The sequence below is a fragment of the Apteryx rowi genome, unplaced genomic scaffold (genome assembly GCF_003343035.1).
Source record: "Apteryx rowi isolate R43461 unplaced genomic scaffold, aptRow1 scaffold_274, whole genome shotgun sequence".
In the NCBI taxonomy this organism is placed as follows: domain Eukaryota; kingdom Metazoa; phylum Chordata; class Aves; order Apterygiformes; family Apterygidae; genus Apteryx; species Apteryx rowi.
This window is the reverse complement of record NW_020449130.1, coordinates 362,797-386,782: the sequence shown is the minus strand read 5'-3', so window position 1 is coordinate 386,782 and position 23,986 is coordinate 362,797. Positions and strand designations below refer to the sequence as shown.

General features: G+C 38.5%; 1 protein-coding gene across 5 annotated transcripts in view; it reads left to right on the top strand.

Moving 5' to 3' along the window:
• Positions 1–23,986, top strand: part of CCNY (cyclin Y) — a 113,633-nt gene that overhangs the window by 73,009 nt on the left and 16,638 nt on the right. For 4 of the 5 annotated variants that reach the window (XM_026068534.1, XM_026068530.1, XM_026068531.1 and 1 more), the window contains 4 exons: positions 6,896–6,996; positions 10,537–10,572; positions 14,325–14,382; positions 14,479–14,598. In XM_026068534.1, the coding sequence (XP_025924319.1) occupies positions 6,896–6,996; positions 10,537–10,572; positions 14,325–14,382; positions 14,479–14,598 (315 nt within the window). The remainder of the gene's footprint in view (positions 1–6,895; positions 6,997–10,536; positions 10,573–14,324; positions 14,383–14,478; positions 14,599–23,986) is intronic. The other variant, XM_026068532.1, reaches the window with a different exon arrangement.

Here is a 23,986-nt window from a genome sequence, read left to right as displayed (position 1 = left end):
ATGTATGGTATTTGCTCCTGTGTTGACTCCGAATTATCCTGTCAGAGTGGCTAAGGAGGCCACTCTGCTTGCCTAATGTAAAACTGCTAGGCAGATGACTGGTAATCAGGTGCTTTCAGCTGGTGATTGTAAGAGTAAGTATAGTACATGTTGAAATGGGAAACAGAGTCTGAGAAGTACCTTAATCCGTGAAGAATGCAAAGCACAGCATAAAACGTGAAACATTTTTGTTAAGTGGAATGCCTGAGGCTGGTTATTGTAAAGGTTTATAATTGCTGTCCAAATTCCTTAAGATACTTTAATTAACATTCCGTACTCAAAGAGAAGAACAAGATAAACTGCAAGATAGATTAGTGTCTTCTCAGCTGCTATTGCAGCATCTCTCCTAGAGATTGTTTAATTTGTTCATTGCTCCTTTCCAATGGAAGATCATAGAAGAACAGGTCTGGAGGGGGCCTTTATAGGCCAGCAGGTCCATCTGGCAGATTCTCTAGACCTGTGTCATTCCTAACAGATGCTGTTTAATATGCTTTACAGGCTTCCAATAAGTGAGAATCAACAGGTTCTCTTCGATGCCTTACCTGAACTTGCTGTTTGAAGTGATTTTCCTAGTATCTGTAAGCCCATTGCTTCTTTCCTGTCCACTGAAAAGACATTTACCTCCTCAGTCAATCTCATAGCATTAAGTGATATGGAATGGCAAACTTTCGCAGGGCGGGAAAACAAATGTTAAAAATAACATTTAAGGGGAATGACAGCATGGAGGAGAATTCCTTAAAAAGGTTTACTATGTAATACTTGCTGTGTTGGGAGACTAGTAAAGCCCCTTTGGTCAAATTGCCCAACACTAGYAATTACATGCTATGTATATTTAAGCCTTTGAACTGCTTTTAGTGTTTGAAGAAATATTTAGTCTTTTCAGGTTTGTAAAGAAGGATGCTCTATATTAGTAATTAAGTAGGGCCTGTGTGTGCTGCAGAAGAGTTTTCCAGCCATTATTAAGCCCTCTTAGAGCTCAGTGGTACCCTGACATAGTTCCTTATGGTTTGTATGAGTAAGGCCAAGCTATGTTTACTGAGATGTCAAAAACATGTAAGTACAGATCTAGGCTGAGTCATCAGTTTTGAACATTATGAAAACATCAGTGAGACTAGTAACGGAGAACAAGGTTGAAGCATGTCAGCGAGTGGTTAGGTAGAATGGATATTACTTAAGAGTGGTCAAACGGGATTGTTTTTATTGTAGATGTCGTCAGAGAAAGCAATACAATGGTGCGGCTTCCTATAGATTTTGTTCAAGTGAACCCCCCTTCTCTAGCCACTAAATGAATACAGTTGTGCTGTAGTCTCCAGTTAGGCAAGATGAAAGCAAATGCAGAGTTTTGCAGCCGTGCAGCAAATTCTGTTGTATAGTTTGCTTGATTTTGCAATTAAGCACTTTGTTGACTTGTAAAATCGTGTTAGCTCTGTGAAAAATGTTGTCAGAACAAATCATGTCCTGAAGCAACAGAAGATCTTTAAGATAGGAGCCTCTCTTTTCCAAGTCAGAAGCAGTCCTGGTACTTCTGCTTGTTGCTGTTATCTGGCTTCACATATACTTTTATTTGCCAGTTTTGCCTTTTAGCATTTTGGCCAGGCTCTACTGCCTTGAAGCTAATGGGCAAGTCTCCACAAATGGGTGCAAGCAGGCCTCAATTTTTCCATGAGGGAAATACTGTTTAATAGTACCTTTTAAAATCCTGCAATAACTTACACTTGGTTTAATGGAAAAAGAGACAGTACTATTATTATTTAAGAAACAAGCTGCAAATTATCTTTCGATCAACAAGTGCAAAGGAACACTGAAAAAACCCTGAAATTCCTTTGCCCAGACTCCAAGCTGCCTGGCTCAGAGGCAGCTCTTGTATAAAAGCTGTATAGCTTCATTAGGGAAGTGGTGTGCCCAAGTTAAACCTTGCTGCGAATCAGGGCAGAGTGCCATTCTAGTGTTGCTACATAGCTTCCAGGACAGAGCTGGCTTGTGCCAATTCTGATCAATTTTGAGTGTAAGCGTGGGTCAATAGTCATCTGTCCATTACACGTTTCTACCTAAGAACACCCTGAAATGACTATTTTAACAACAACAAAAAATGCTTTCCCTTTCCCCACAAATTTAGGTTTAATTTCTGAATGATTTTAAAATAAAGTCCAGGAGAAGCTCATCCTTTTGTGTATCCTCAATGTGAACTAGTTTAGGAATTTGTTGTGATTCCTCTCATAGCAGGTGTGTAAAACCAGTTCTCAGAGCCTGCCTTTTTGCAAAGAAAAGTCAAAAATCAGGCAAACTAAGCCATTTTATTTCAATTAAGATGCATTCTATATAAGATTCAAGCAAGTCATATTGTTCAGACATCTTAAAATGAAACCAAAAAAAAGATTTGGAAAGTTGGAAGTTTCAGGGAGAAGCTGGAGAACAAATAAACCCATGATTTTTCCTTAGTGCTAGCTGTGCATGAGAGCAAAACTGCTGTTTTTAAGACCTGGAAGCACAGTGTCTTAGAGCTTGTTTTGTAGAACATGTAAAAGCTTAACAAGTTATAAAGCAAATTTTTCCATTCTATATCTTTTCCTGTAAAGAAGTTYCACAAAACAGGTATTACATTATCTTTGTAGCCTATCTTGCCACTGTTTCTTGAGGAACTTATTTGGTTGAAATGAGAAAAATAATAACTACTTCTGGAGTAAAGAGCTACAAATTCTCTCCACTGGAAGAAGTCACGAAATGGTAGAAAATTTGATGTAGAATCCAGAACAAGAGGTTGTTTACTATCTCCTGTCTCAGAGCAGGATCATGTGCATCTAAGGCATTCCTGGTGTATGCTTGTTTTACTCGTTTTTTCTAATTTCTAGTGATGGAGATTCTATCACTGCTCAAGTCACTCAGGCTAGAACTTAACTATCCCTGCCTTTAGAAAAGCTGTTTTCACCATTACCTCCTCCCATTGTTTCACATCTAAGCTTACTTTTTGTTAGTTCAATGTAAACCTAATGTTTCTTATCCTGTCCACAATGGTCATGGAGAACAATATACTCTCTTCTTTGCAGCTCCTTTTAACATGACTTAAGACCATTATAATTGCTTTGTTCTTAGAGAAAACCTCTTCAATCTTTCAGTTTTTCCTTCTAATTCAAGTTTTTCAACCTTCTGACTAATCTTGCTGCTGTCTCCTTTGACTTTCTCAAATCAATTAATTTTTCTTGAAATACAGTGCTCAAAACTGGACAAAGTATTCCAGCTGAAGAGAGTCAAAGGATGTTCCAGCCTGTTGCGTAGATGATAGCTCTCTCTATAAATCCTGTGTGGTATTTTCCTTTTTTCCCTAAAGGAGTGACACTATTGTCATGTGATCTGCACATCATTTGCTGAAGACAGCCTTGACAGTTGTTTGGCATATTATATTTACACATATGATTCTTCCCTAAATGTACAGCTCTGTGTCTGTTCTTAATGGATTGTGGTGATATACGTTGTGCAGATCATTCCCAAGTTTGTCAAGATCATTCTGGATTGTAACCTTGTCTTCTGTTACATTTTTTAGTCCTCCACAACTTAATGTTATCTGCAAATTCAATAAAGAAACTCTGGATTCTGTTATAAAAGTTATTTATAAAAAGTTGAGTAGACCAGACCTCTTTGAAACTTCCCTTATTTCAACCTTCCAATTTGACAACCCCCAATCCCTGGGTTTTCCAAGTAGTTCTTACCTACCATGTTTTCTTTGCTTTGCCCTTTGAGAATTTTGTGTGAGAAAAAGTCAGAAGTCTTGCTGAAGTTAAGATACATGAAATTACTGAGTCTTAGCTTGGGTACAAAATATTGCTAGTGCAAGTTAGAGTATGCACAAGCACTTCATATCAATGATATGCTTTTAGTTTGTAAATATTTATAATAGCAGTGATTATCAAGGCTCCACATGTCTTGTACTCAYGTGCATGTTTCCATATGAAGATTTACAAAAGGAGCTATGCCACTCCTTTCTTTCCCACTTATCACCCATAATGATGGGACAGAACCTGAGAAGAATCCAATTAAAGTTAGAGGGTTTGGCTCTTTAAAGGCTCTCTAATTCTCCCTCAGCTCTTCTGATTTTCTCTGGTCAAGACTCCCTGACTTGTCCAAACTGAAGATTTTTGCTGTCAGACATGGTGGATTTGAAATGTGAAGGCATTAAGCTCCTGCATAATTTTGGGTGGACTTATTCCATTGAGATGGACACAGTGGGGGGTTGTCTGCCCAGGACAGTGCTATATACTGAGGTGATGCTCAGTAACCTTTTTTATCTTCCACAAGAATGGAGAAGGTTCAACATGCAGCATTTTATGGAGGTTCAGAAATGCCTATTGATGGGACTATGTGGCTTTAGATGTCTTCCAGCTTAGTCAAGCTAGAATGTGAAACTGAGTGTGTTTCCCAGTGATTTGAAAAGGCAGGAAATCTGTTACCTGGCATAGCATATGGCTGCAATTGGATGCCAGAAAGTTGAGAATGTTGATCTCCTAATAGGTTAGTTGTTCGTACCCGTATAGTAGGTTTACAGTTGGCATCGTTTTTCAAACAGGGAGAGGTACCCCTTAGTGCCAAGTTCTTAGGACCAGAAAGTGAGGCATGAAATACCACGTATCTTCTAAAGCGTGAAAAGTTCTGACCCTGACAAAGTGTGATGTAAGCTAAAAACCCTGGCGAGTACTGTGATGTGGTAGTTTCAGAAATAAGGTGTGTGGCTCTGATTTATTGACTTGTATCAAATGTAAGTGCTGTTTACATGAGAAAATTAAATCTGATTGTGGAGTTGCTACTGACTTGGTTTCTGTTTTCACTCGTGCTTACGTTGAATGAATCCAGTCTATTTATCTTAACTTTTATCTAAACCTTTAAAAATATTGACTTTTAAAATGTAGACTTAAAACTTTCCATGTGCTTTTTTTTGATGTTGATATTGTCTGTACTTCTCCCTTTTTTTCAGCCAATAAAGAACCCCATTTTTGGTGGTTTTTAAGTTGCTTTGCTTTTATCATGCATGTGGAAGGTACTGAACAGTCTAATCCAGAGATATGAACTAAGAGATGGTAGAATAAAAGCTGTAAATCAACAGAGCCCTAGGCATTTTCTCCATATACATCAGTACTAGATGCTACGTTTGATGGCATTATCACTTCCAGTGCTTTTAAATTTTGTTTCTGTTACCTTGCTTAACATGTAACAGCTTGGAATGTAGATGGATTATGAACTTCCACATTATTACAAAGTACCTTTCCAAACGCCTGGAGAATTTTTGAGAAGGGATAATCTTTTTGATGTTACTTTTTCATTAAACTCTTTCACTTCCGAGAAAGGCAGCTCAGCCTGCAAATTTATTGGTCAAATGGGGGCCTTGATAGAGTTTGTAGGTGAACTTTGAAATCATTTGAACATAATGTTTCTACACTTGTAGCATCTTAAGAAAGTGGCTTTTCAGTTAACAGAAGACTTTGAATACTCTTTTGTTTGTAACTGGGAAAAATAAGAAGAAAGAGAACACAGATCCATGCAGGTTTTATCAGGAGTCATCTTGGTTCTATTTCTAGTGAACGCTGCTAAAAAGTCTGTAACCTGCAGAATATGAAAAGATAGCGAGATGGTAGAGTGCTGGCACTTCTAATAATAACCAGATTTTGGAAATTAGGCAGGGGAAGATGTACTGAGAAAGGAATCAAAGGACTGTAGCCCAGATACTCTGTTGCTGTGGACTGGTAAATCTCTCGGTGGGTTCCATTGGTCTTATTGACCAGTTATTATTGGACTCTCACCTGAAACTTTGGAACAACCTTCAAAATACGAGGCAAATTAAAATTTTCACGTGGATGTGCCAATTGAATTTTAAATCTACTGTGCTGAAAGTTGAATGTTTAATTTGACTTGCCTTAGCTTTTCTGAGACTGGCTCTTGGTCAAGTTATTCACTAGTGTAGATAGAATAAGCAAGGTTAAAATCACAGAACATTAGTGACTGTGATAGTTAATAATTGATATGATGAAACCATTCTCTTTAGACAGGTGGAGTGCCAGCTACTCTAAACAACTGAAGAAGACCTCTCAACACAGTATCTCGAGAAACTGGCAGTGTTCAAACTTCATTTTGTGTCTGCGCTTTCCAATTTTTCCCTACAGTAGTGTAGAAATAGGATCAAAATCTATAGAAAACTTTTTCAATTAAGAGATGGATGTGTTACTACTTCTTTTCTTATTTGTGTATCTGTTTTCTTTTACATACTTTGATCAATTTTCTTCTTTTATTTAGCAATCTATGTTTGTTTTTATTGAATTAATTTTTCTGAATTTTCCCTATTATTTTTTAAAGTTTTTAGTGGTTTTGCTGTGAAGACATCATTTCCCAAAGCTGCTTTTTTTTTTTTGCTTTTTTTTTCTTACTTCTCTTCCCTCCAAGCATTGTCTGATTCACATCTGTTTCTAAATCAATCTTCATTTTTAATCTGGTGTCTTATTGACTGTCTCACTTATTGTTTTGGAATGAGTACAGGAACATAGGTCTCATTGATATTTTCTTTCCARATGTGTATACTTCATTTGAATAAAGAGGTAATTCTGCACAGAGATTTTGCATGGTGTTTTGGGGGGCAGGGGAGGAGGGAAGATTGGGACTTGAAGAAAGCATTAACTAAGGCTCAGGCAGGGACTGTTTTGACTTTTGGACTGGTGATTATTTCTGAACTTTCTAAACTGCTTCAAAACATGATCACATTACTATGTGTGTCATTGCGAGGGACAGAGAAATTTATTGTTTCTAAATTCTTACATCTCCTCATAAAAATGTTTTGGTGTTATATAATTGCCATTGTTCTTTTGCATGTTTTTCATAGCATCCTCCTGGGCAGTTGAGAAGGAAGTACAGTTCCTGCTCCACTATTTTCCTGGATGACAGCACAGTCAGTCAACCAAACCTCAAGTATACCATCAAATGGTGGGTTTTATAATGTTTTTTTGGCTTGAACATATATTATGTGCTGAATATGCAGACATAGTTTTGAACCATTACTAAGCAAGCATCACAGGTTTTAGTCTTTGAAGCAGTGGGTTATTTTTTAACCCAGTCATGCTCCAGAAGCAATGAATAGGACAAGCAAAGGATATTACTCCAATTTTTAGCTTCTTGCAGAATCAAACTCCCAATGCTGCATATCTCACAAGAAAGTATCAATTAAGGAACTCTGATTCTAGCAGCTGAAGTCCTTGTGCTGCCACCTTCAACTGGGTACTTGCTTTGGTTGAGTCCTCAAAAGTTCAGATACTTGTTTATCCAGAATTTTCAATCATCTGAAATCTGAAATCTAAGAGCTCTTTCCTGAGAATGAGAAAATTCTCATTTGCTAAGCTTTCCTTCCAGTTTTCGGTTTGAAATGAAAATTCATTGCTTTCAGATCCATTTCCTTACTGAGCACAGGGGCACTGTTGCACAGTTGATTTCACAGCAGCTTTGTATGTGATGTGCACATGGGCTTATCTTCGGGTGATCCCTCAGATGTTCATTTCAGATTTTACTGGTGCCTTTTCATGTTTAGAGAGAAATTAATTTGATATTTATAGTATACCATTCTGTACATTTTGTACAGTAAGGGGAAAAATGAGCGAACAAATGCCCAGGTATTTTATGCTGTTTATTTACCACAGTTGGTGATGTACTTTCAGTTGTTTGCAGGATGGTTACCTTGGTATACTCAAATGTAAAGGTTTATTAAGTCAGGGTCTATGCTACAAAGGTATACACATGAGACAAATATATTCAGACTAGTATATCTAAAAGAGTTTGTACTGTTGGTGGTCATTAAAACACTTTTAACTTTTCCATTTAAGGAAAGAAGGGGGAAGCGGAGAAGGGATTTGCAGCCAAACTGATACCTAATTCCACTGATACCTAAATCCTCATGAGCTATTTTTGTCTGAAATATAGTCTTGCATTTCCTCAAGTTTCTTTAATTAGTAACTTAAAAATAATTCAGAAGAACACAGGAAAAAGTTTTTTTTTTCCTGGAATCTCATACTTTTCTGCTCTCAAGTTCTTTTCAGGCAGATTTTAGTAAGTTCAGCCTTTTAGCTAGGAACTGTTAGTGGAAAGCAGTGGGTTCAGCTGGCTGGCCGCAGCAGCGACAAAGGCGCTTTCAGCAGGCCCCAGTGGGCAGCAGCAGCATGGTGCAAGGGGAGGCGGGAAGAGAACTGCAGGTTTGGAGCTGAGGGCAAGGTGCTGGCGTCTGGGGGACACGAGGTGTGGGTGGTGGGGCTGAGCTGCGGGGAGGAGAAGGCATAGGTCGGACTTGAAAAGCTCGCGTTGTGCCCGGTAGGGGAGAGCTGTCCAGCAGGAGAGATGGAGCCAGGTTGCTAGCACGGGGAAGGCTGGAAGCTGTGAGGGGTCAAAGGGTTGGAAAAGTGGGTTAGGTAGGGTGAGAAACTGGACTCTGGCACATGAGGCCTCTGGGTGAGGTCCCTCTTCATCCTCTTCTCTCCTGTCTGGCTGCACATTTAACAGATTTGAGGATGTGGAGATAGCAGGATTTTGTAAGACAGCTTCATTTCCTGCCCCCATCCTGGCCGTCACTGCAGATAAATGACTGCTGCACATATGTAGGTCTATGAAGGATGCATTTTGACTGGCTCATTTATTTCTTTCGGGTCATGCACTGCTGTGCTTAAAATAGCAGTGTGTCTCCTAGAGAACTTCAGAATTGGTGGGGTGGCAGGGTGATGGAGAGCTAGGTAAGGTACTTCCCTGGCCGTCATCACAGGTGCCTGAATGCTAGCTGAACTAGCATATGAAAAGCAGAATAAAACTTGGATCTGAGTTAACCTGTTAAAATTCTGAAAAACCTTCAGATTCTGATACAGATTTCGAAATGGTAAATATTTTCCTAAACTTCATTTGACATTTTGCTATAAGAGCAACCATATGGGCACCAAACAAAACTGCGCACATGTATCCATATATCGCTCTCATAAAGTGAAGGGGCATCATTTAAAATAAATTTTTAGGATGAATGCATTTTCTGAGTAGCTTTTCAGTCAAATGAAATTCATTCGCAAATCTGTTCAGTGAGGACAGTGTCCTTTAAATGCAAATGGCACACAGTATCTTTTAATTTCTTGAACATGTATCCACAGAAGAATTCAATTTTAAAAAGCAAATATGATCTAAAAATTTCTAATGCAGCATGCTAGAAGCTGTAGTGCCAATACAAAGTTAATAAAGTATATTTACTTTCAACCAAGAAAAAAATGTTTTCTACTGTATGGCAGTCTAAAAAAATACTGCTTAAAATCATTTACAATTCTACTAGCAGGGAGCTCCAACATACTGTTTTTCCTAACATGAAGTATGTTGGTTTTCAGGTAAAAGTTCTGAAAAAAAATTATAGAGTTATCAATTGACTCTTTTAAAAGGCCTATTATGGGAGGGAAAAAAGCGGGGAGGGGGAATTTTGCATCAGCATAGGACTAGCATCTCGCAATGAATCCCTGAGAGAACAAACTGGCAACAAATAGGATCAGAGAACTTCTTCCTCCCTCTTTGGTCCCCTCTAATTTTGGCTGGTTTTAGACTGTTAGAATAAGTAATGAGGGTAGTGATTCTGCTTTACGTTTTGATGTTAACTCCTGCAGCTTCAGGAGTCGTAAGCTGGAAACTGGAGAATCACCATGAAAAGCCATGTCTTTATTTTCTTCAATCTCAAACATACTCAGTTAGCTGTATATGCAATGAAAAATTTTTTGCTTTCTGTGAATATAAGGATGTTTTTCATCATTGCACAGAATATAAACAGCGGTACTTAGATGTGTGGTTGAAAACAAGGAAAATGCATGGTGCAATGTGTTTTTCAGGGAGTCTTCTTTCCCAGCTTAAAATAAGTTGATGCCATAAAAATGTAGGAGCCTGCTATTTGAGTCTCTTATGTGAGTAACTGCACGGAAAGACAGCCAAAAGTTAGTAGATTTAAATATAAAATCATAAGCCAATGGTGGTTAGAACATTTCATTATAGTATTATCAAAATATACAATATTTTGTTACTTCCAGTGTTATCAAAAGCACTGATTTACAAATAGAGTAAGTAATGGGCTGATAGTTCCTGGAGGAGTCTCACAGAAGCTCTTATTAACAGCCTCAGAGAGTGTCCAAGGCCTCTGATGCCCCTTATCTTCAACCTTGGAGGACAGTAGGCGTTTTACCATTGACTTTAATGGGGTAAGGCATTAAATGGAAGGAATGTGTAACTTAGTATAAGGAATATGACTATTTTGTGAGGTACTTCATTACTGGTGGCTAGGGTGCTGAACAAATATTCTAAAATTGGCTATTCTGCAATATTTCTCCTGGCATCTAATACTGAACAGAAGAAAATAGGCTATTGAGCATACTTTTTGTCATGCTAGGTTTTACATTTGGATGTTACTGTAACAATACTAATATATAATTTGACAAACCCGAGACATTAACTCTATATTTTTCTTTACAGTGTAGCTCTTGCAATATATTACCACATCAAAAACAGGTATGTGAATAATGAAGCCTCATACTGAAGATATCTTTAATCAAAACAAACAACCCACCCCCCGAAATCTAAAAATCTGTGTTCTGTTTCTTTCAAAATGTTTGTTGTGTGATTTTTTTTTCTATTTCCCGTGTTAGGAATGAGGAACATAGATTCTTCTCCATATATTATTTTGCTTTCAAGAATAAAAATTAGAGGATTATTTATCAAAAAAATCTGGAAGTACATTTCAGCACTGAAAAACTGTGGCAGTTCAGTGTTTGGTTTTGTGTGCTCTGGGCACTTCTGCATTAAGTGTATGTTGCAATTACATTTAGAGAAATCTGAATAGTGTCTTTCAGATCTATTTTTTGGCTCCCACTTTGTAAAGTTACCTGTGTAAATCAATCATCAGTTACTGTTTATGTACTTTGACATAAAACCCATTAATTATACAGTAAGAGTGACATTGTCAATAAATGTAATTCAAGATGCCTCATAAACAGAACAGGTCCTGGCTTATCTCTTCTGGTGTAGTATGTTTTAATAATGACTCTGCCCAGTCAAGTTGATTAAAATTGGACAGAAAATAAGATCTCTAAAAAGTAACTTTATACATGAATTAACTTTGTTGTTGAACTGACTTTTTGTTTCTTTAATTCCATGTTCTCATAAGATAATAATTCCTGAAATTTTGAAGAAGAGATTTGTATATACACTTTAAGTGACTTTTATGTCCATGGCTTTTCAATGTGTCTTTTCAGGAAACTTGCTTTAGATCTTGATCTAACAAACCACTTGCACGTTTTTTTCTTCTGGGCTGTAAGAAGTCCAACTAGAACAAAAGGAATTACTCATCAGTTTAAGGTTAAGCTGGTACGTCAAGTGTTTTAGGTCACTGGAACCCATTGCACTTCCAGAAACAAGGCTGACCTTTAGTAGTGCACAAAGGCCAAAAGACATAGGTCTGATGCTGACTGAAAGCTCGTAGAAGATTTTCCAAGACTTCAGTGGGCCTTGGACTGAAACATGGCATTTTCTAGAAAATGAGGCATTATTGATCATTGCTTGTTTATCAGTCTGTGATTCCCTCTTTCACTTTCCTTCCATCATCTCTGCGTTAGTTTGTCTAACTAGTCAATTTTGACTATACTTGACTGAATAATAGAGATCTCAAAGATAACCACATTCTAAAATCTAATCATATTGTGGAAATAAGATATTCTTAAGCGCTCTAGCAAGTATCATCCCAGCTGAGTGAGTAAAAGGCTCTGCAGAATGAGGTCACATAGGGACTCCAAAYGGGTGAGAAACCTTGCTAAGAGCTCACAGCCAATCGAGAAGACATCCAAATCCAAGGGAAGCCAGACTCAGTTAATTTGGATTGCCATGAAGCTGATTTCTGCCCATAGTAAAATACACCCACTCATCATCCCACAGAATTTGATGCAAATGTGACTTGCAGCTACTGCACAGAAAGGCTAAGCAGTTATAAAATAAAGGATGCTATGTGAGTGGCTTGAAAACAAGTACATTCTGAATATTATCTTGGGAGAATTGGTCTCTCTCCTTTCACTTTTTGGGTGGAAAGGTGATTTTATTCAGGCAGAACTGCTTGCCGCATCTCCCTGCTGAAATCACCCGCGGGTGCGAGATGTGTTGTAGACGCGCCCTCTGCTGCACTCTGCCCAGATGGTCTCGGCAGCGACACTCTCGTGCACTCGCGGGCATAATTAAAGGCTGTGAAATGAAGGATGTGAAATAACTCTTCTGTCTTCAGTTGTCTCTGATTTGGGAGCAGAGGGACAACGTGATAACAGCATTCGGTTGTACTTGCTGCAGAAACAGCCAAGAGCAAAACATGTTCTGCTTCCTGCCCGTACGGACAAAAAGGAAGTTGTTGCCGTATGCGGTGGATGCTAGTGCTTTATGGGGGATGGGGAGTGAGGAACCAGTGTAACTCTCATATACTCTCAGGTTTGATTTTGGTGGGAAATGAGTCAAGCACCTGCTTTGCTAGGGAAAAATTCTTTTCAGACAGCATTTTGCTTGTTCTTTTTCTCCTGCACACTTGTCTTAAAACTAAATTGCTTTCTAATGTTCCAAGCTGTTATCAGTCCCACATGTAAGTTTTCAGAGAAACATTACATGAATTAGAATATTCCTTCGTTTCTCACATTTTACTTGATTTTAACATTCTAGCTATTCCAAATTTTCCCCAGTGCCTCCTATCATTGTTTTATTGGTTGTCTTTTTGCAGCTTTTATTGTGCTTAGGTGTTCAACAAGTGGTGAAAGACTACACCTATCTTCTTTTTGAAGGAACACACAAGCATTGACGGACTTGCTAAAAAACACATGAGATCAGAACAAAACAAAAAATCCACAAACTACAAAAATACTTAGATAATTAGATGATTCATTTTAAAAGGTAACAATATGAACGTATTTTAATGAGGAAGACAAAAGCCTATCAACTCATTTTTGGTGTTACAGATTTTTTAAGGCCAAGCAGACATGCTTTCATGCAGCAACTATAGCAAGAAGAAATAAAATGGGAAATTTTTTCTTTTTTTCTTTTTATTGTGAAGGGCCACAATTTACTGTAACACATCACTGATTTCAGTGAGACTACTTCTGAGAAGGATACTGGCCTTTTTATGTAAGAGTACAAGAGTCTGCCCTAAAATCCTTGCTAATGAGGAATGTCAGGATATTGTGAAGTAATTATCTCAGTCTGCCTGTTATATTTAATTTAGGTGCTCACTTTTTAAGAAAGTGTTTATTTTCAGTGTTAGCAGGCTTTAAAGCAGGAAAAAAATCACCTTCAGATGTTGATATTTAAGTCTGTTAACCACCAATAAGTGCATTTTGTAGTCATGAATTCCCCATAAAACTCGAGTCTCCAATGCTCTGTGGGACATGTGCTGTTGAGTAGGGGTGGAAAATATATTCAGTGGTCTCTCTCTTGACTCTCAATGGCCTCTCTATGACCAGAGTTGCAGGGATGCAATAAATAAAGATGGGATTGTAATCAGAAAGTGTCCAGTTCTGACTGGTACTGTTAGACCACTCGCTTTCATGATTGTATGCAGTTTTGACAGGAATATTAACAGCAAAATTCTTAAATTGCCTACTGGATGTTAGGCTTGTGAAGTTGCATCAACTTTCCTGCTGACCTGGAGCAATGAGGATCTGAGAGAAACAGCAAATAAAATGCATGAAAAGGAGTATTACTTTGTCCGAATTTGTATATGCTCCTTATTGCTTTCAGGAATCATTAGTAGGATAAAGCTTTCCTAAAGAAATAAAAAGTGAAGTCTGTATATATTAACCAAAGGACAACTGTAAAAATAGTGTTGCATTTTTGTAAACTTTCATAATGTAGACAATAAAGCAGGAGGAGGAATTAGTTAAATGAAGAGATTGCAAGGATTAACATGATAAAGTTAAGAAAAGGAGAGTAAGTTGAGCTGATTTTATCATATTAGAAAATGATAGTAGTGCATGTTAGGTTGTGAAAAGCCTCACAATAGGGAGAGCAAAAGCTATGCCTCTTGGACATCGAGAGCTGCAAATTTTAGCATACTTTGTAATATGAATTTCATATTAAAGGTGAACTTTATGGCACAATAGTTCCAAGATTGCATTTCTGCAGTGGTTCTAAGCACCCCACACATAAGGGGTATTAGAGTTTTAACAATATGCTTTTTGTGAAGGTTGCAGGCTGTTATGTTCAGATAATAACACTACATTGCTTTTATTACTTTGCAGGGACACAGACGGAAGAATGCTCTTAGATATTTTTGATGAAAACCTTCATCCCCTTTCGGTAAGCTCATCTACTTCTTCCCTTTCATGCAAAGTGGCTTTCTGTCTGCTTGCTTGTTTTGTTTCAGTCACCTTTTTGGAAATATTTCTTCCTTAGAAAACCGAAGTGCCACCAGATTATGACAAACATGACCCAGAGCAGAAACAGATTTACCGCTTTGTTCGGACGTTGTTCAGTGCTGCTCAACTGACTGCTGAATGTGCCATTGTCACCCTGGTGAGTGTCTGAGAGATGACAACAACTATCCGACAGACACAGTGTTGTTCTCGAGGCTTGTTTTTTTATGATTGAATAGCTCTAGGTTGCCAAGGAATTTTTTCTCACCATAGAGCCAAGAAAATTTCTTGATGGGAAAAGATACTACAGTTCATTTTCTTGATCTGAGTAAGTGAACAAAGAAGATATTGGATAACATATGACACAAAAGCCATGGTTACATCTTGCCCTCAGAGTGATAACATTACAGGCCACCAGGGTGACTAACAGAAAACGCAGGTGGCATAAGTGGTCTGAACATGAGGGAATGCTAAAAGCGGAAATGCTTCCACTTTTGTCAGGTTTACTGTGTTTCATTGTAGCTCCCAGCAGACACTCAGGGACAGCTGTAGGTAATTTAATAGCACTAATAAGAATGGATGGACACAAAAAGGATTTGGTGAGTGAATGGAACATGTTGGTGACTGCTGTTTTTTACTTGCACTATACTTGTCTTTCAGGACCACGTCATTGGACTGAACAATTGCACTCAAGGCTGAAGTTTAGCTACTTAAAAATAGCATGACACAAAAGAGTGTTCAGATTTTCAGCTGGTGTGGGTCATCATAGCAGTGTGGATTAATGGAGCTAAAGTGATCTCCACCAGCTGAGAATTTATGAATTTTCCTGAATTTTCATCTTGCCAACTTGGACAAGCCAGTTCAGGTTTCAGGCACAACTTTGGCCATGTTCTTGACTCAGGAATTCTAAAAGAATAGTTTTTGTTTGTTTGTTTGTTTGTTTGTTTGTTTGTTTGTTTTAACCACTACAGCATGTGTTTTCGTAGCAGCTTTATTGTGCACTTTAGAGAGAAGAAAGGGAAATTGGAAAAGGTGAATTTTGAAGCCCAGACCTACTCATTTCTTCTGTTAATCTTAGAAGCCAAGGGAGAGAGATTAGTTGGCAGTCTTTCCTTCGGAGACAGTCAAAATGAATTGTTCTGGCCAGTACAGAACAGGAATATGAGAGAAATAGGGCAAGAAACACCCGGCAGTGCTCCACCCCTGCATATTGAAGTATCCTTCTACCTAGTTACTTGACATTACTTGTTTTCTGAAATGGCATTTTGTCTATTTTATGTAATTGCACAAAGTACTTGTCCTTTTTTCTTTCTAAGTGTTTTTTGCTGGAGGCAAGATATGTTGTGTGAATCAGTACGTTCTTGTATAATTACTTTATCGTCAAGTACAGTGGAAACTTGTTCTAGGTGTCTGTTGTTTGATCTTAGATTGTTTAATCAATGAGGGCACTCTTTAGTAGAAAGAAACAGGGGTTATATTGTATGACAATATCTTCCTGTCATTGCACTACTTGGAAAGTTCTTGCCCATAAATGTTGTTAACTTGGACATGTATTTCCATATCTCATTTGTACTTACTTCTTTGCCTCTTGTGGTTCTCATGTGGTTTTCCCAATGCAAGTAACTGTTTTTGGTGTGATCTGCAATTAAGTATAAATGTTTTTAACTCATTTGATATACTGCAGAGGCAGTTTCCGTAGTTTTTAGTGTATGAAACCTTAGATGGCTTGGGTTTTATACTCAACACTGTGACAAAGGGGTAAATGACTGTTTTATAGTCTGGTTCTCAAAAAAGCCCATTCAGATGTATGCAGATGGATTTGGTGCAGGTGATCAACATTGCTCTAATGCTATTCTTGCCCATGTTGTGAGGGTGCATGACCCTTCTTCAGGCTGCAGAAGAGAAGACTTGAGGGGGGATCTTATCAACAGGTATGAGTACCTGAAGGGAAGGTGTAAAGAGGATGGGGCCAGACTCTTTTCGGTGGTACCCCACGATAGGATGAGAGGCAAAAGGCAGAAAATGAAACGCAGGAAGTTCTGTCTGAAAACGAGGAAAAACTTCTTTACTGTGAGGGTGACAGAGCACTGGAACAGGTTGCCCACAGAGGTTGTGGAGTCTCCATCCTTGGAGATGTTCAGAAGCTGTCTGGACAGGGTCCTGGGCAACGTGCTGTAGGTGACCCTGCTTGAGCAGGGGTGTTGGACTAGATGATCTCCAGAGGTCCCTTCCAACCTCAACCATTCTGTGATTCTGTGATTCTCTTCAGAAAACTTCAGAATTTTTGGATAAGTTGCATTTTAGAGGTATGAAATTCTGCTAGTTTTGGTCACTTTTTCCTCTGTACTCCTGGATCCCATGTCTTTATTTGTTAGTGTCATGAGGAGGGGCCCCAGAGACAGATGGCACTGCTTCTGAAATTTTCAAATGTGGAAATTAATCCGTGAAAAGGAATCAACTCCCTTCTGCTGCCACACCTCCCCCCTCAATCTTACTGCAGTTGATACTGCTATTTATGAATCCTCCAAGGGCTTTCAATTTTGATCTCCTCACTGGAGAAGAAGGGAGCAACATTCGTTCCAGAAGCTTATGTTTTGCTGTAGTCTGATCATGCATCAGAGAGCAATCTGACACCCCTGTCTGCCACTTGTTCCCCTAGAAGGGCTGCCAGAATGCAGGARGTATATGCATGGAGAAGCAGATCACAATACATTTTGAACTCGATACTACAATTACTATTTTTCTTTCACTCTAATTGTTTTGAACAGTCCTAACCACACCTTTTTATTACTGATCAGGCAACCCAAATTATTACCATGGACTAAGAAGTGTAGCTGAATGCACCCGCTGGGGTTTTTTTTGCATGCCATTAGCAAGGTAGAAGCAGCAGTTACAATTGGTTATATAGCAGTCTGCGTGATCAGTACAGGAGCTGAGCAAATGTGAAATTCCAAACTGTTAGATAAGCTAGGCTTCGGCAAAAAAGCCAGCATCGTATTGCTTCAAGCAGTTAATTAAAATATTCCAATTAAAGCCTCCACTATTACAGCAAAACCAATTTATAATTAAACAAAAAATTTAATTTTCACACAGCCTCCAGAGCTGCCAAGAGATTTCCCATACTGATAGGTAAAAAATTAAACTCTCAGACTGAAACAATTAAATACTAATTCACATTATTTATTTATAAAATAATACCTTAGAATAATACTAGTTGTAAGAATTGTGTTGCTGATTAAACAATGTAAGTAATGATTTCTGTCTCAGTGAATAACTGAGCTATATTCTACCTGGGACCTGACTTTGTAAGAATAATAACACATATGTGTTTCTCCCCACCAAATATTCCCATCCTTGCTAAAACTGAGAAATCCACATTTTCTTATCAGTCTTGTCTCCATCTCCTCGTGTTCCTTGTTACATATAACTGCCTTGTACTGGCAAGTTCTATTTATGTTACTCTATTAATTGAATAGCAAATATAAGTGTGAATATCAGTGTGATCCATGCCAATAGGAAAAAATTACAGTGCCTGCGTTAGATCAGAATTAGATGTTTATGCCTTATTGTTTTTTCTGCTTTGCCTCAGCTTGACTTACTGAGTTTTGGGCAAGTAGGCCAAGTCTAGGGCACCTAATATATTTCAGTGTCCATAAGAGTTTCATAGTTTCAGAGAGGATAAATTTTGTGTAGGAAAATATGTTATAGACTCTGACCAGATACATTGGTATGTACAGTATATGAGTTGAATTATTTCTGTAAAATTCAGATGAACGTRTTTTGAAACATGTTACAAAGTTCATAATCACTGAGACTGAGAGGATTTGAAATTTGAATTACATAAGAGTAAATTCTCTTTATGGAAAACGTGGATTTAATTATTTCAGCCAGATGTTCCCGAGTTCTTGTTGTATTCTCCAGTCACATGTTCAGCAACTAGATAGAGAGAGAATCCTGTGGAACTGTGGGGAGAAAATCGCAGAATTTTAAGGAGAATTTTGCTTTCTGTGTGTTTGGAGGAAAGGAGAGAACCTGGACTTCCTTTTCAGAAATATCCTTTAATTGATTTCCTTTCAGTGGAATAGTTTGACTTTCAAGTGCTGATAAAATATCTCTAATAGCTTTTTTTTTTTTGCACATTTTAATTAAAAGTATTAAAAATCTAGTTTTGGTTTAAGGAAAATAAAAAAAAGCCCCAAAAAACCAAACCCCAAAGTGATCAGAGTCCATAGATTTAATGTTTGTATTTAGATCTATGGATGTTTCTTCTGAGAGTATTGGTGACAGCAGTACATAAATGCCAAAGGAGGACAAAGTGAGAGCTGTTGACCTGGAGACTTAGTGTGTAATACAGTAATGCGGGCTGCCTAACTGAGATGCTTAAATTAGGCATCACTTCACAGAGGTGTAGGCCACCTGATCCGTAGCCGAGGTCCTGTGCGGCTTGCCCAGTATAACTAAAGTTCACATACAGCTAATGGAAAGAAATAGGTTCCTCTAAAGACCTCACGGTGCAGTACGGAGAGGAGTGAGGGCTTTGGGCCCGTGGCCCGGGCGCTTGCTGGGGCAGAGAGCTCGTGGTTCTGCTCCCTGTCCTCAGGGCTATTGTCACTTCTTGGTTAGTTTTTTGTATTACATTGGGATTAGTTAGTCCAACAGAAACATATGCTTGTTCTAAGGAATCCCAGTTCTACTCTTTCCTTTTTCCAGCCTGGGTAGTCTCCTGCATCCAAGCAGAGAGCTGCAGAGGTCTTTTACCCTGGGCTTCTCCTTAGGCTCCTTGGGTGACCAGCTTTTTGGTGGGTAGCGCAGGTGCAGCTCCCACTCAAGCTGGGGAAGGGCTGTGGCCAGGGCTGTTGCTGGTTGCTGTTGTGATGGCCTGGCGTCTTCAGGAGTGCTGGACAGAATTCAGCCCCCAGTCCATCTAAATCTCAGTTGTACAAGGGCACGGGGCGGTGCCTGTTTGCCAGTGCATCGCTTGGGGTTTCTGTGTGTGCAAGCAATGAATGGTGATCCTGTTTGTAGATGGGAAAGTCAATGTTGCCTAATAGCTTGAGTGCATTTTACATGTATTACAGATTTCTTTTCTTAAAACAGGAGTAAATTCAAGGGTAAACCTGGAGAAGGATGAATTTCAATTCCATTCCTATAAATACCTGCAGTACTATTTTGCAATTGTTTGTGTTTTCTGAGATTTTTGTGAATGCATACCTTATACTTTTTCAACATTTGCTCTTAAAAATAAAAATTGGATAAATTTTTTTGGATAAATTAGATAAATTGCAAGGGCTGTGATGTTGTGATGTCCTTTTCTACCAAATGGATGGCACCAGACCTTTCTGGAACATTTTGGATGCCCAGCTGAGCAAATGCAAAGCACAGTTATTTCTGGAGAGTGGTGGTAGAGAACTGGCTGATTGCTTAGAAGAGAAGCATATGGCAATTTAGTGGTTGGATTACAACTGAAACTTTGACTACGTGGGACCCGCTACCAATTATAATTTTTCCATACAGATTTCTTTTTTCAAGTTTCAAGGCACTGTGACACACTAAAGTTTTCTTTTCAAAAAGACTGTATTTCCTTTTACTTTTTGATTGTTGGGGTGGAAACCCTGGCTTCGTTAGTTATTCTGTGTTCCTGCAACTGATAATGTGGGTGATCTAGTGAGTTCATATGAAGTTAAGTAGAGTTGTTGCAAGTATACATTCATTTGTAGGCTCTCAGTTATGGAACTTAAAATGCCAAAAACATATTCTCCTCTCTCTCAATATAAATCTAGAGTGAATTACTTAAAGTCACTGGAGTGTTGCTGGTAAAATATAGATAGATTTTGGTATAAAGCATAAAAACAGTATGAGAAAAGATCAAGCCTTAAGTCTATGATGTTAAACAATCCCAGTTGGTGAGCTTTGCTCTTGCTGCTGCCTCAAAACCAGAATTGTTTTATTAATACCAGTGACCTTCTTCAGTGATCACCTGTTTCTTTAGCAGGCTGAGGCTGCTGTGGGCTCAATCTCCTTTGAGGCAATGCATAGGCACTTCTGACCTCTCCCTGTTGCACCAGAGGAAACTGCAGTCCTGCAGGTAGATCATAAGATAATATCGGTTGGAAGGAACCTCCAAAGGTCATGCCTGGTCCTGCCTTCTGCTCACAGCAAGACCATCTAGATCAAATTGCTGAGGGCCCTGTCCAGCTGACTTCTGAATTTCTCCAAGGACGGAAGTTTCACCTCTGTAGAAAACCTGTTCCATTGCTTTATGGAGGCATATGAAAAGAGTTTTATGGGATATTGGGTACTTAAACTGCAACTCCAGTGTGGTAAGAAGTGTCAGTGGGGTGTTGGAGGCTAATGTTGAACAGCTTCAAAATGAAGTAACAACAAATAGAAGCAAAACTATTATAGCAATCTCGTTGTAAGATTTTGATAAAATGTAAGTGTTCCTTTGGATAAAAAGTGTCAAAATGAAATAGTTTGACACTTTCATATTTGGAATATCTCTTTATGAAAAAAAACAAAAAAACCCTCTTCCGGTATTTAACTTTTCTTTCTATTTGAGATTACATTACATATATAATATGTTATAATATCCTCCGAGATGGAGAAAATGAAATGCTGCTTAGCACAAATTAAAACGGAACTCCTCAATACTATAACTGAGGACAATGTTGGATATTGTGGTTACTATGAGACACTCTGAAGGTCCAGGATGGATTGATGGAACTGCATATAATCACCATGGGGATTAGTTCTGGCTCAGCACTGGCCCTGCTGGAGCAGAACTGCAGGAGCTTGAATGCTGTTGCAGATCTGGTCAGCCCTGTGCCACATTACAGTTCAATGTCAGAATAAATAAGCCCTCCGGGGCTAGTGGTGATAATGTATGGCTGAATGCTTCTCCACCATGCAATTACACGTCCCAGACCTGGGAATTAGGATCAGAGGCATCCAAAGTAGCTCAGCATGAAGTCATTTCAGGTCTGGCAGACTTATTAGCTCAAGGTGCGTGCTGAACCAAATCAGTTCTGCAGCTCTGCTGGACCTGAAATGGTTTTGGAAGCTGTTTAACTACATTCCTGCAGTGTGTACCTGAGCTAATGAACCTTTCCAGACTCCAGGCCAATTTGGGATTATGTATACCTGGGGAGTGGTAATTTTATTTAATTAATAGAATTAAATTCTTTCTAATTCAGATAAATTAATTCTTAACAAAGCCAAATCATCTGATTGATTTCACTTGTGATTAAATAATAATTTGCTGGTATTCCAAGTGTAAAGGTCAATCATTACAAAATCTTGATGTGAGTCTGTGGGAAGAGATGGAAAAGAAAAATGGAATGTTGCTATTCAGAAATCTTAACTTATGCAACACATCTTCTGATATGTGCACAGTTTTTTAAAATGTCTCCAAAGAGGTGCAGGTATCATCCCTGAAATCTTGTTAGGCTCTCAATCATATAAAAACTTGTGGTTCATTCCCAAACATAGCAGAGACTGATAACAGAGTCATCACACTCTGAGGTATTGAGATTTTAAATAGAAGTGTATCAGTGGACCTATGTCCATCGATGTTTTCCACAGCAGAACTGCATTTGCATTTCAGCTAGGAATTGAAGTACGTAACAAGTGAGTTTTGAAGACTGTAGTGTTGTTGGTATCAGCTGTTGGTTATATTTGTTCTTTTCAGGCTGAGGAGAAAGCAGAATTATATGCTGTTTGACTGAAGCCACTTTGAGTTTCTGCTCATGTCACATCAGTAATCTCAATCCTTTATTTAAATAGTCTTGCTATCATTCTGTAAAAATCATAAACGTAGAACTGTGGGGGTGATAATATAATTAGGTGTGCTGAAGATGGCTCTTGGAAGCTATCAATGTATTTGAGGAGAAATAGGTTTTGAATTAAGTCAGAATAAACCTGTTCTCTTTTTGGAATTCAGCTCTTGAATATTTTTTAGGTATAAGTATTCAGGGGGTTTGCCCAAAAAACTTACTTTCAGAAGAGGCACTGAATTAAACAGCAAAATAAAGTAACATTAGTATGACAGTTTCAGTTTGTTTTAAGCTTTGTTCCATTCCCAAGCATGGATCCAACTGTTAAAAATGGGTGGAGGCAAATCATGGCATTTATTTTAACTTCTGTCTTCTAGGTATTAAGAACTCTTTTTATATTTTATTAGTTCTAATTCTGTAACAGAATATCTACTGAAATAATCARGAGGAGATGAAGTTTGCAGGCTTTTTGAAAAAGGTGACATTGTTTCTCCTTTTTTTTTTTTTTGTCCTTTTGAGATATAGATGTATTTCTTCCAGTGTTCTGAGATATGAGTTATAATACTCTTTTCCTGAGTGGGCTTTTAAAATTCAGCTTTATTATTTTTCTTTACAGCAGCAAGTTCTAAAGAAAATGTTGGTGGTGTTTTGCTTTTGAAAATTAAGCCAGGGAAATTCATAGCAACACATGAATATATTGAAGTGCATAGTACATACTCCCAAGTCTGCTTGATACAAGACCCATATGTAATAAATATTTAAGAAACTGTGTTTAAGACACTATTCAGTATGTAGAGACTCAGTTGCATAACTGAGGAGAATACAAATGACATTTACATATGTCACAATTTCCATTACCAGGTCAACATTTGCAGTGTTTTTTACGAGGTASAGTGTGTCTGCCTGTGTGTGGGACGACTCACTTGCTTCTGCCAGCAAGAGCAGGTGGTGCTCTCCCACCAGCCCTGAGTTTGTTTGGGATGAGTAGCATAGTGACTAACCACCCACCAGCCTTCCCCTTCAAATGGGCTGAAGGCCAGGTGGCCCTTCTCCAAAATTTGTACTGATTCAGCACATTTTTGAAGCAGCTAGAAGCATCCCCCTTTTCTTGCAGGCTATTGCAAGCATGGCAGACTCAGCCTTTCCTTTTTACTCTGATGTCCCATCAAGGTCAAAATTTTGGTCCTCAAGCTGTTCCAGTGGCCAGGGCCTAGTTCATTTCAATGCACCCAGATAAAAACAGTGATTGACAACTCCCTTCTCAGGCACTATAAACTTTCTCACATATGTAGAGGAGACAGAGCTCACTTGGCTATGTGTATACTACTTTTATGAAGATGCTCTACTTAAGTAGATGCTCCAGTTCAGGCTCAAATTCTCAGCCAAAGGGCTGAAGCTATCCAATGGCGCCAGAGCTCAAGTATGTACCAGGTTTTCTGCTGCCTAAATTTCCTTGTCTGCAGATTCACCTGATTTTCTCCAAACTACTGCTGGAGAGAGCTAGAAGGTAGATTGTGTGTGTAACTGGGTGGGCATGATTGAAAGTGGAAGAACTAAACTAATGTGACGGCGTAGGCCTCTCTTTGAGAGGCAAGTCCTAGGTTACTGTGAATTTGCGCAGTATCTAGGGACTGTGACAAAGTTTATGAAACCTTGCTCCAAGGACAAGTCTATTCTTTATCTGTCTTCTCTTACTTGAATACATACACTTAAAACCCAAAACTAAGTCAGGGAGGCCAAAGCAAGTGAACAAAACAAAATGCTCTCTTTTAAGGC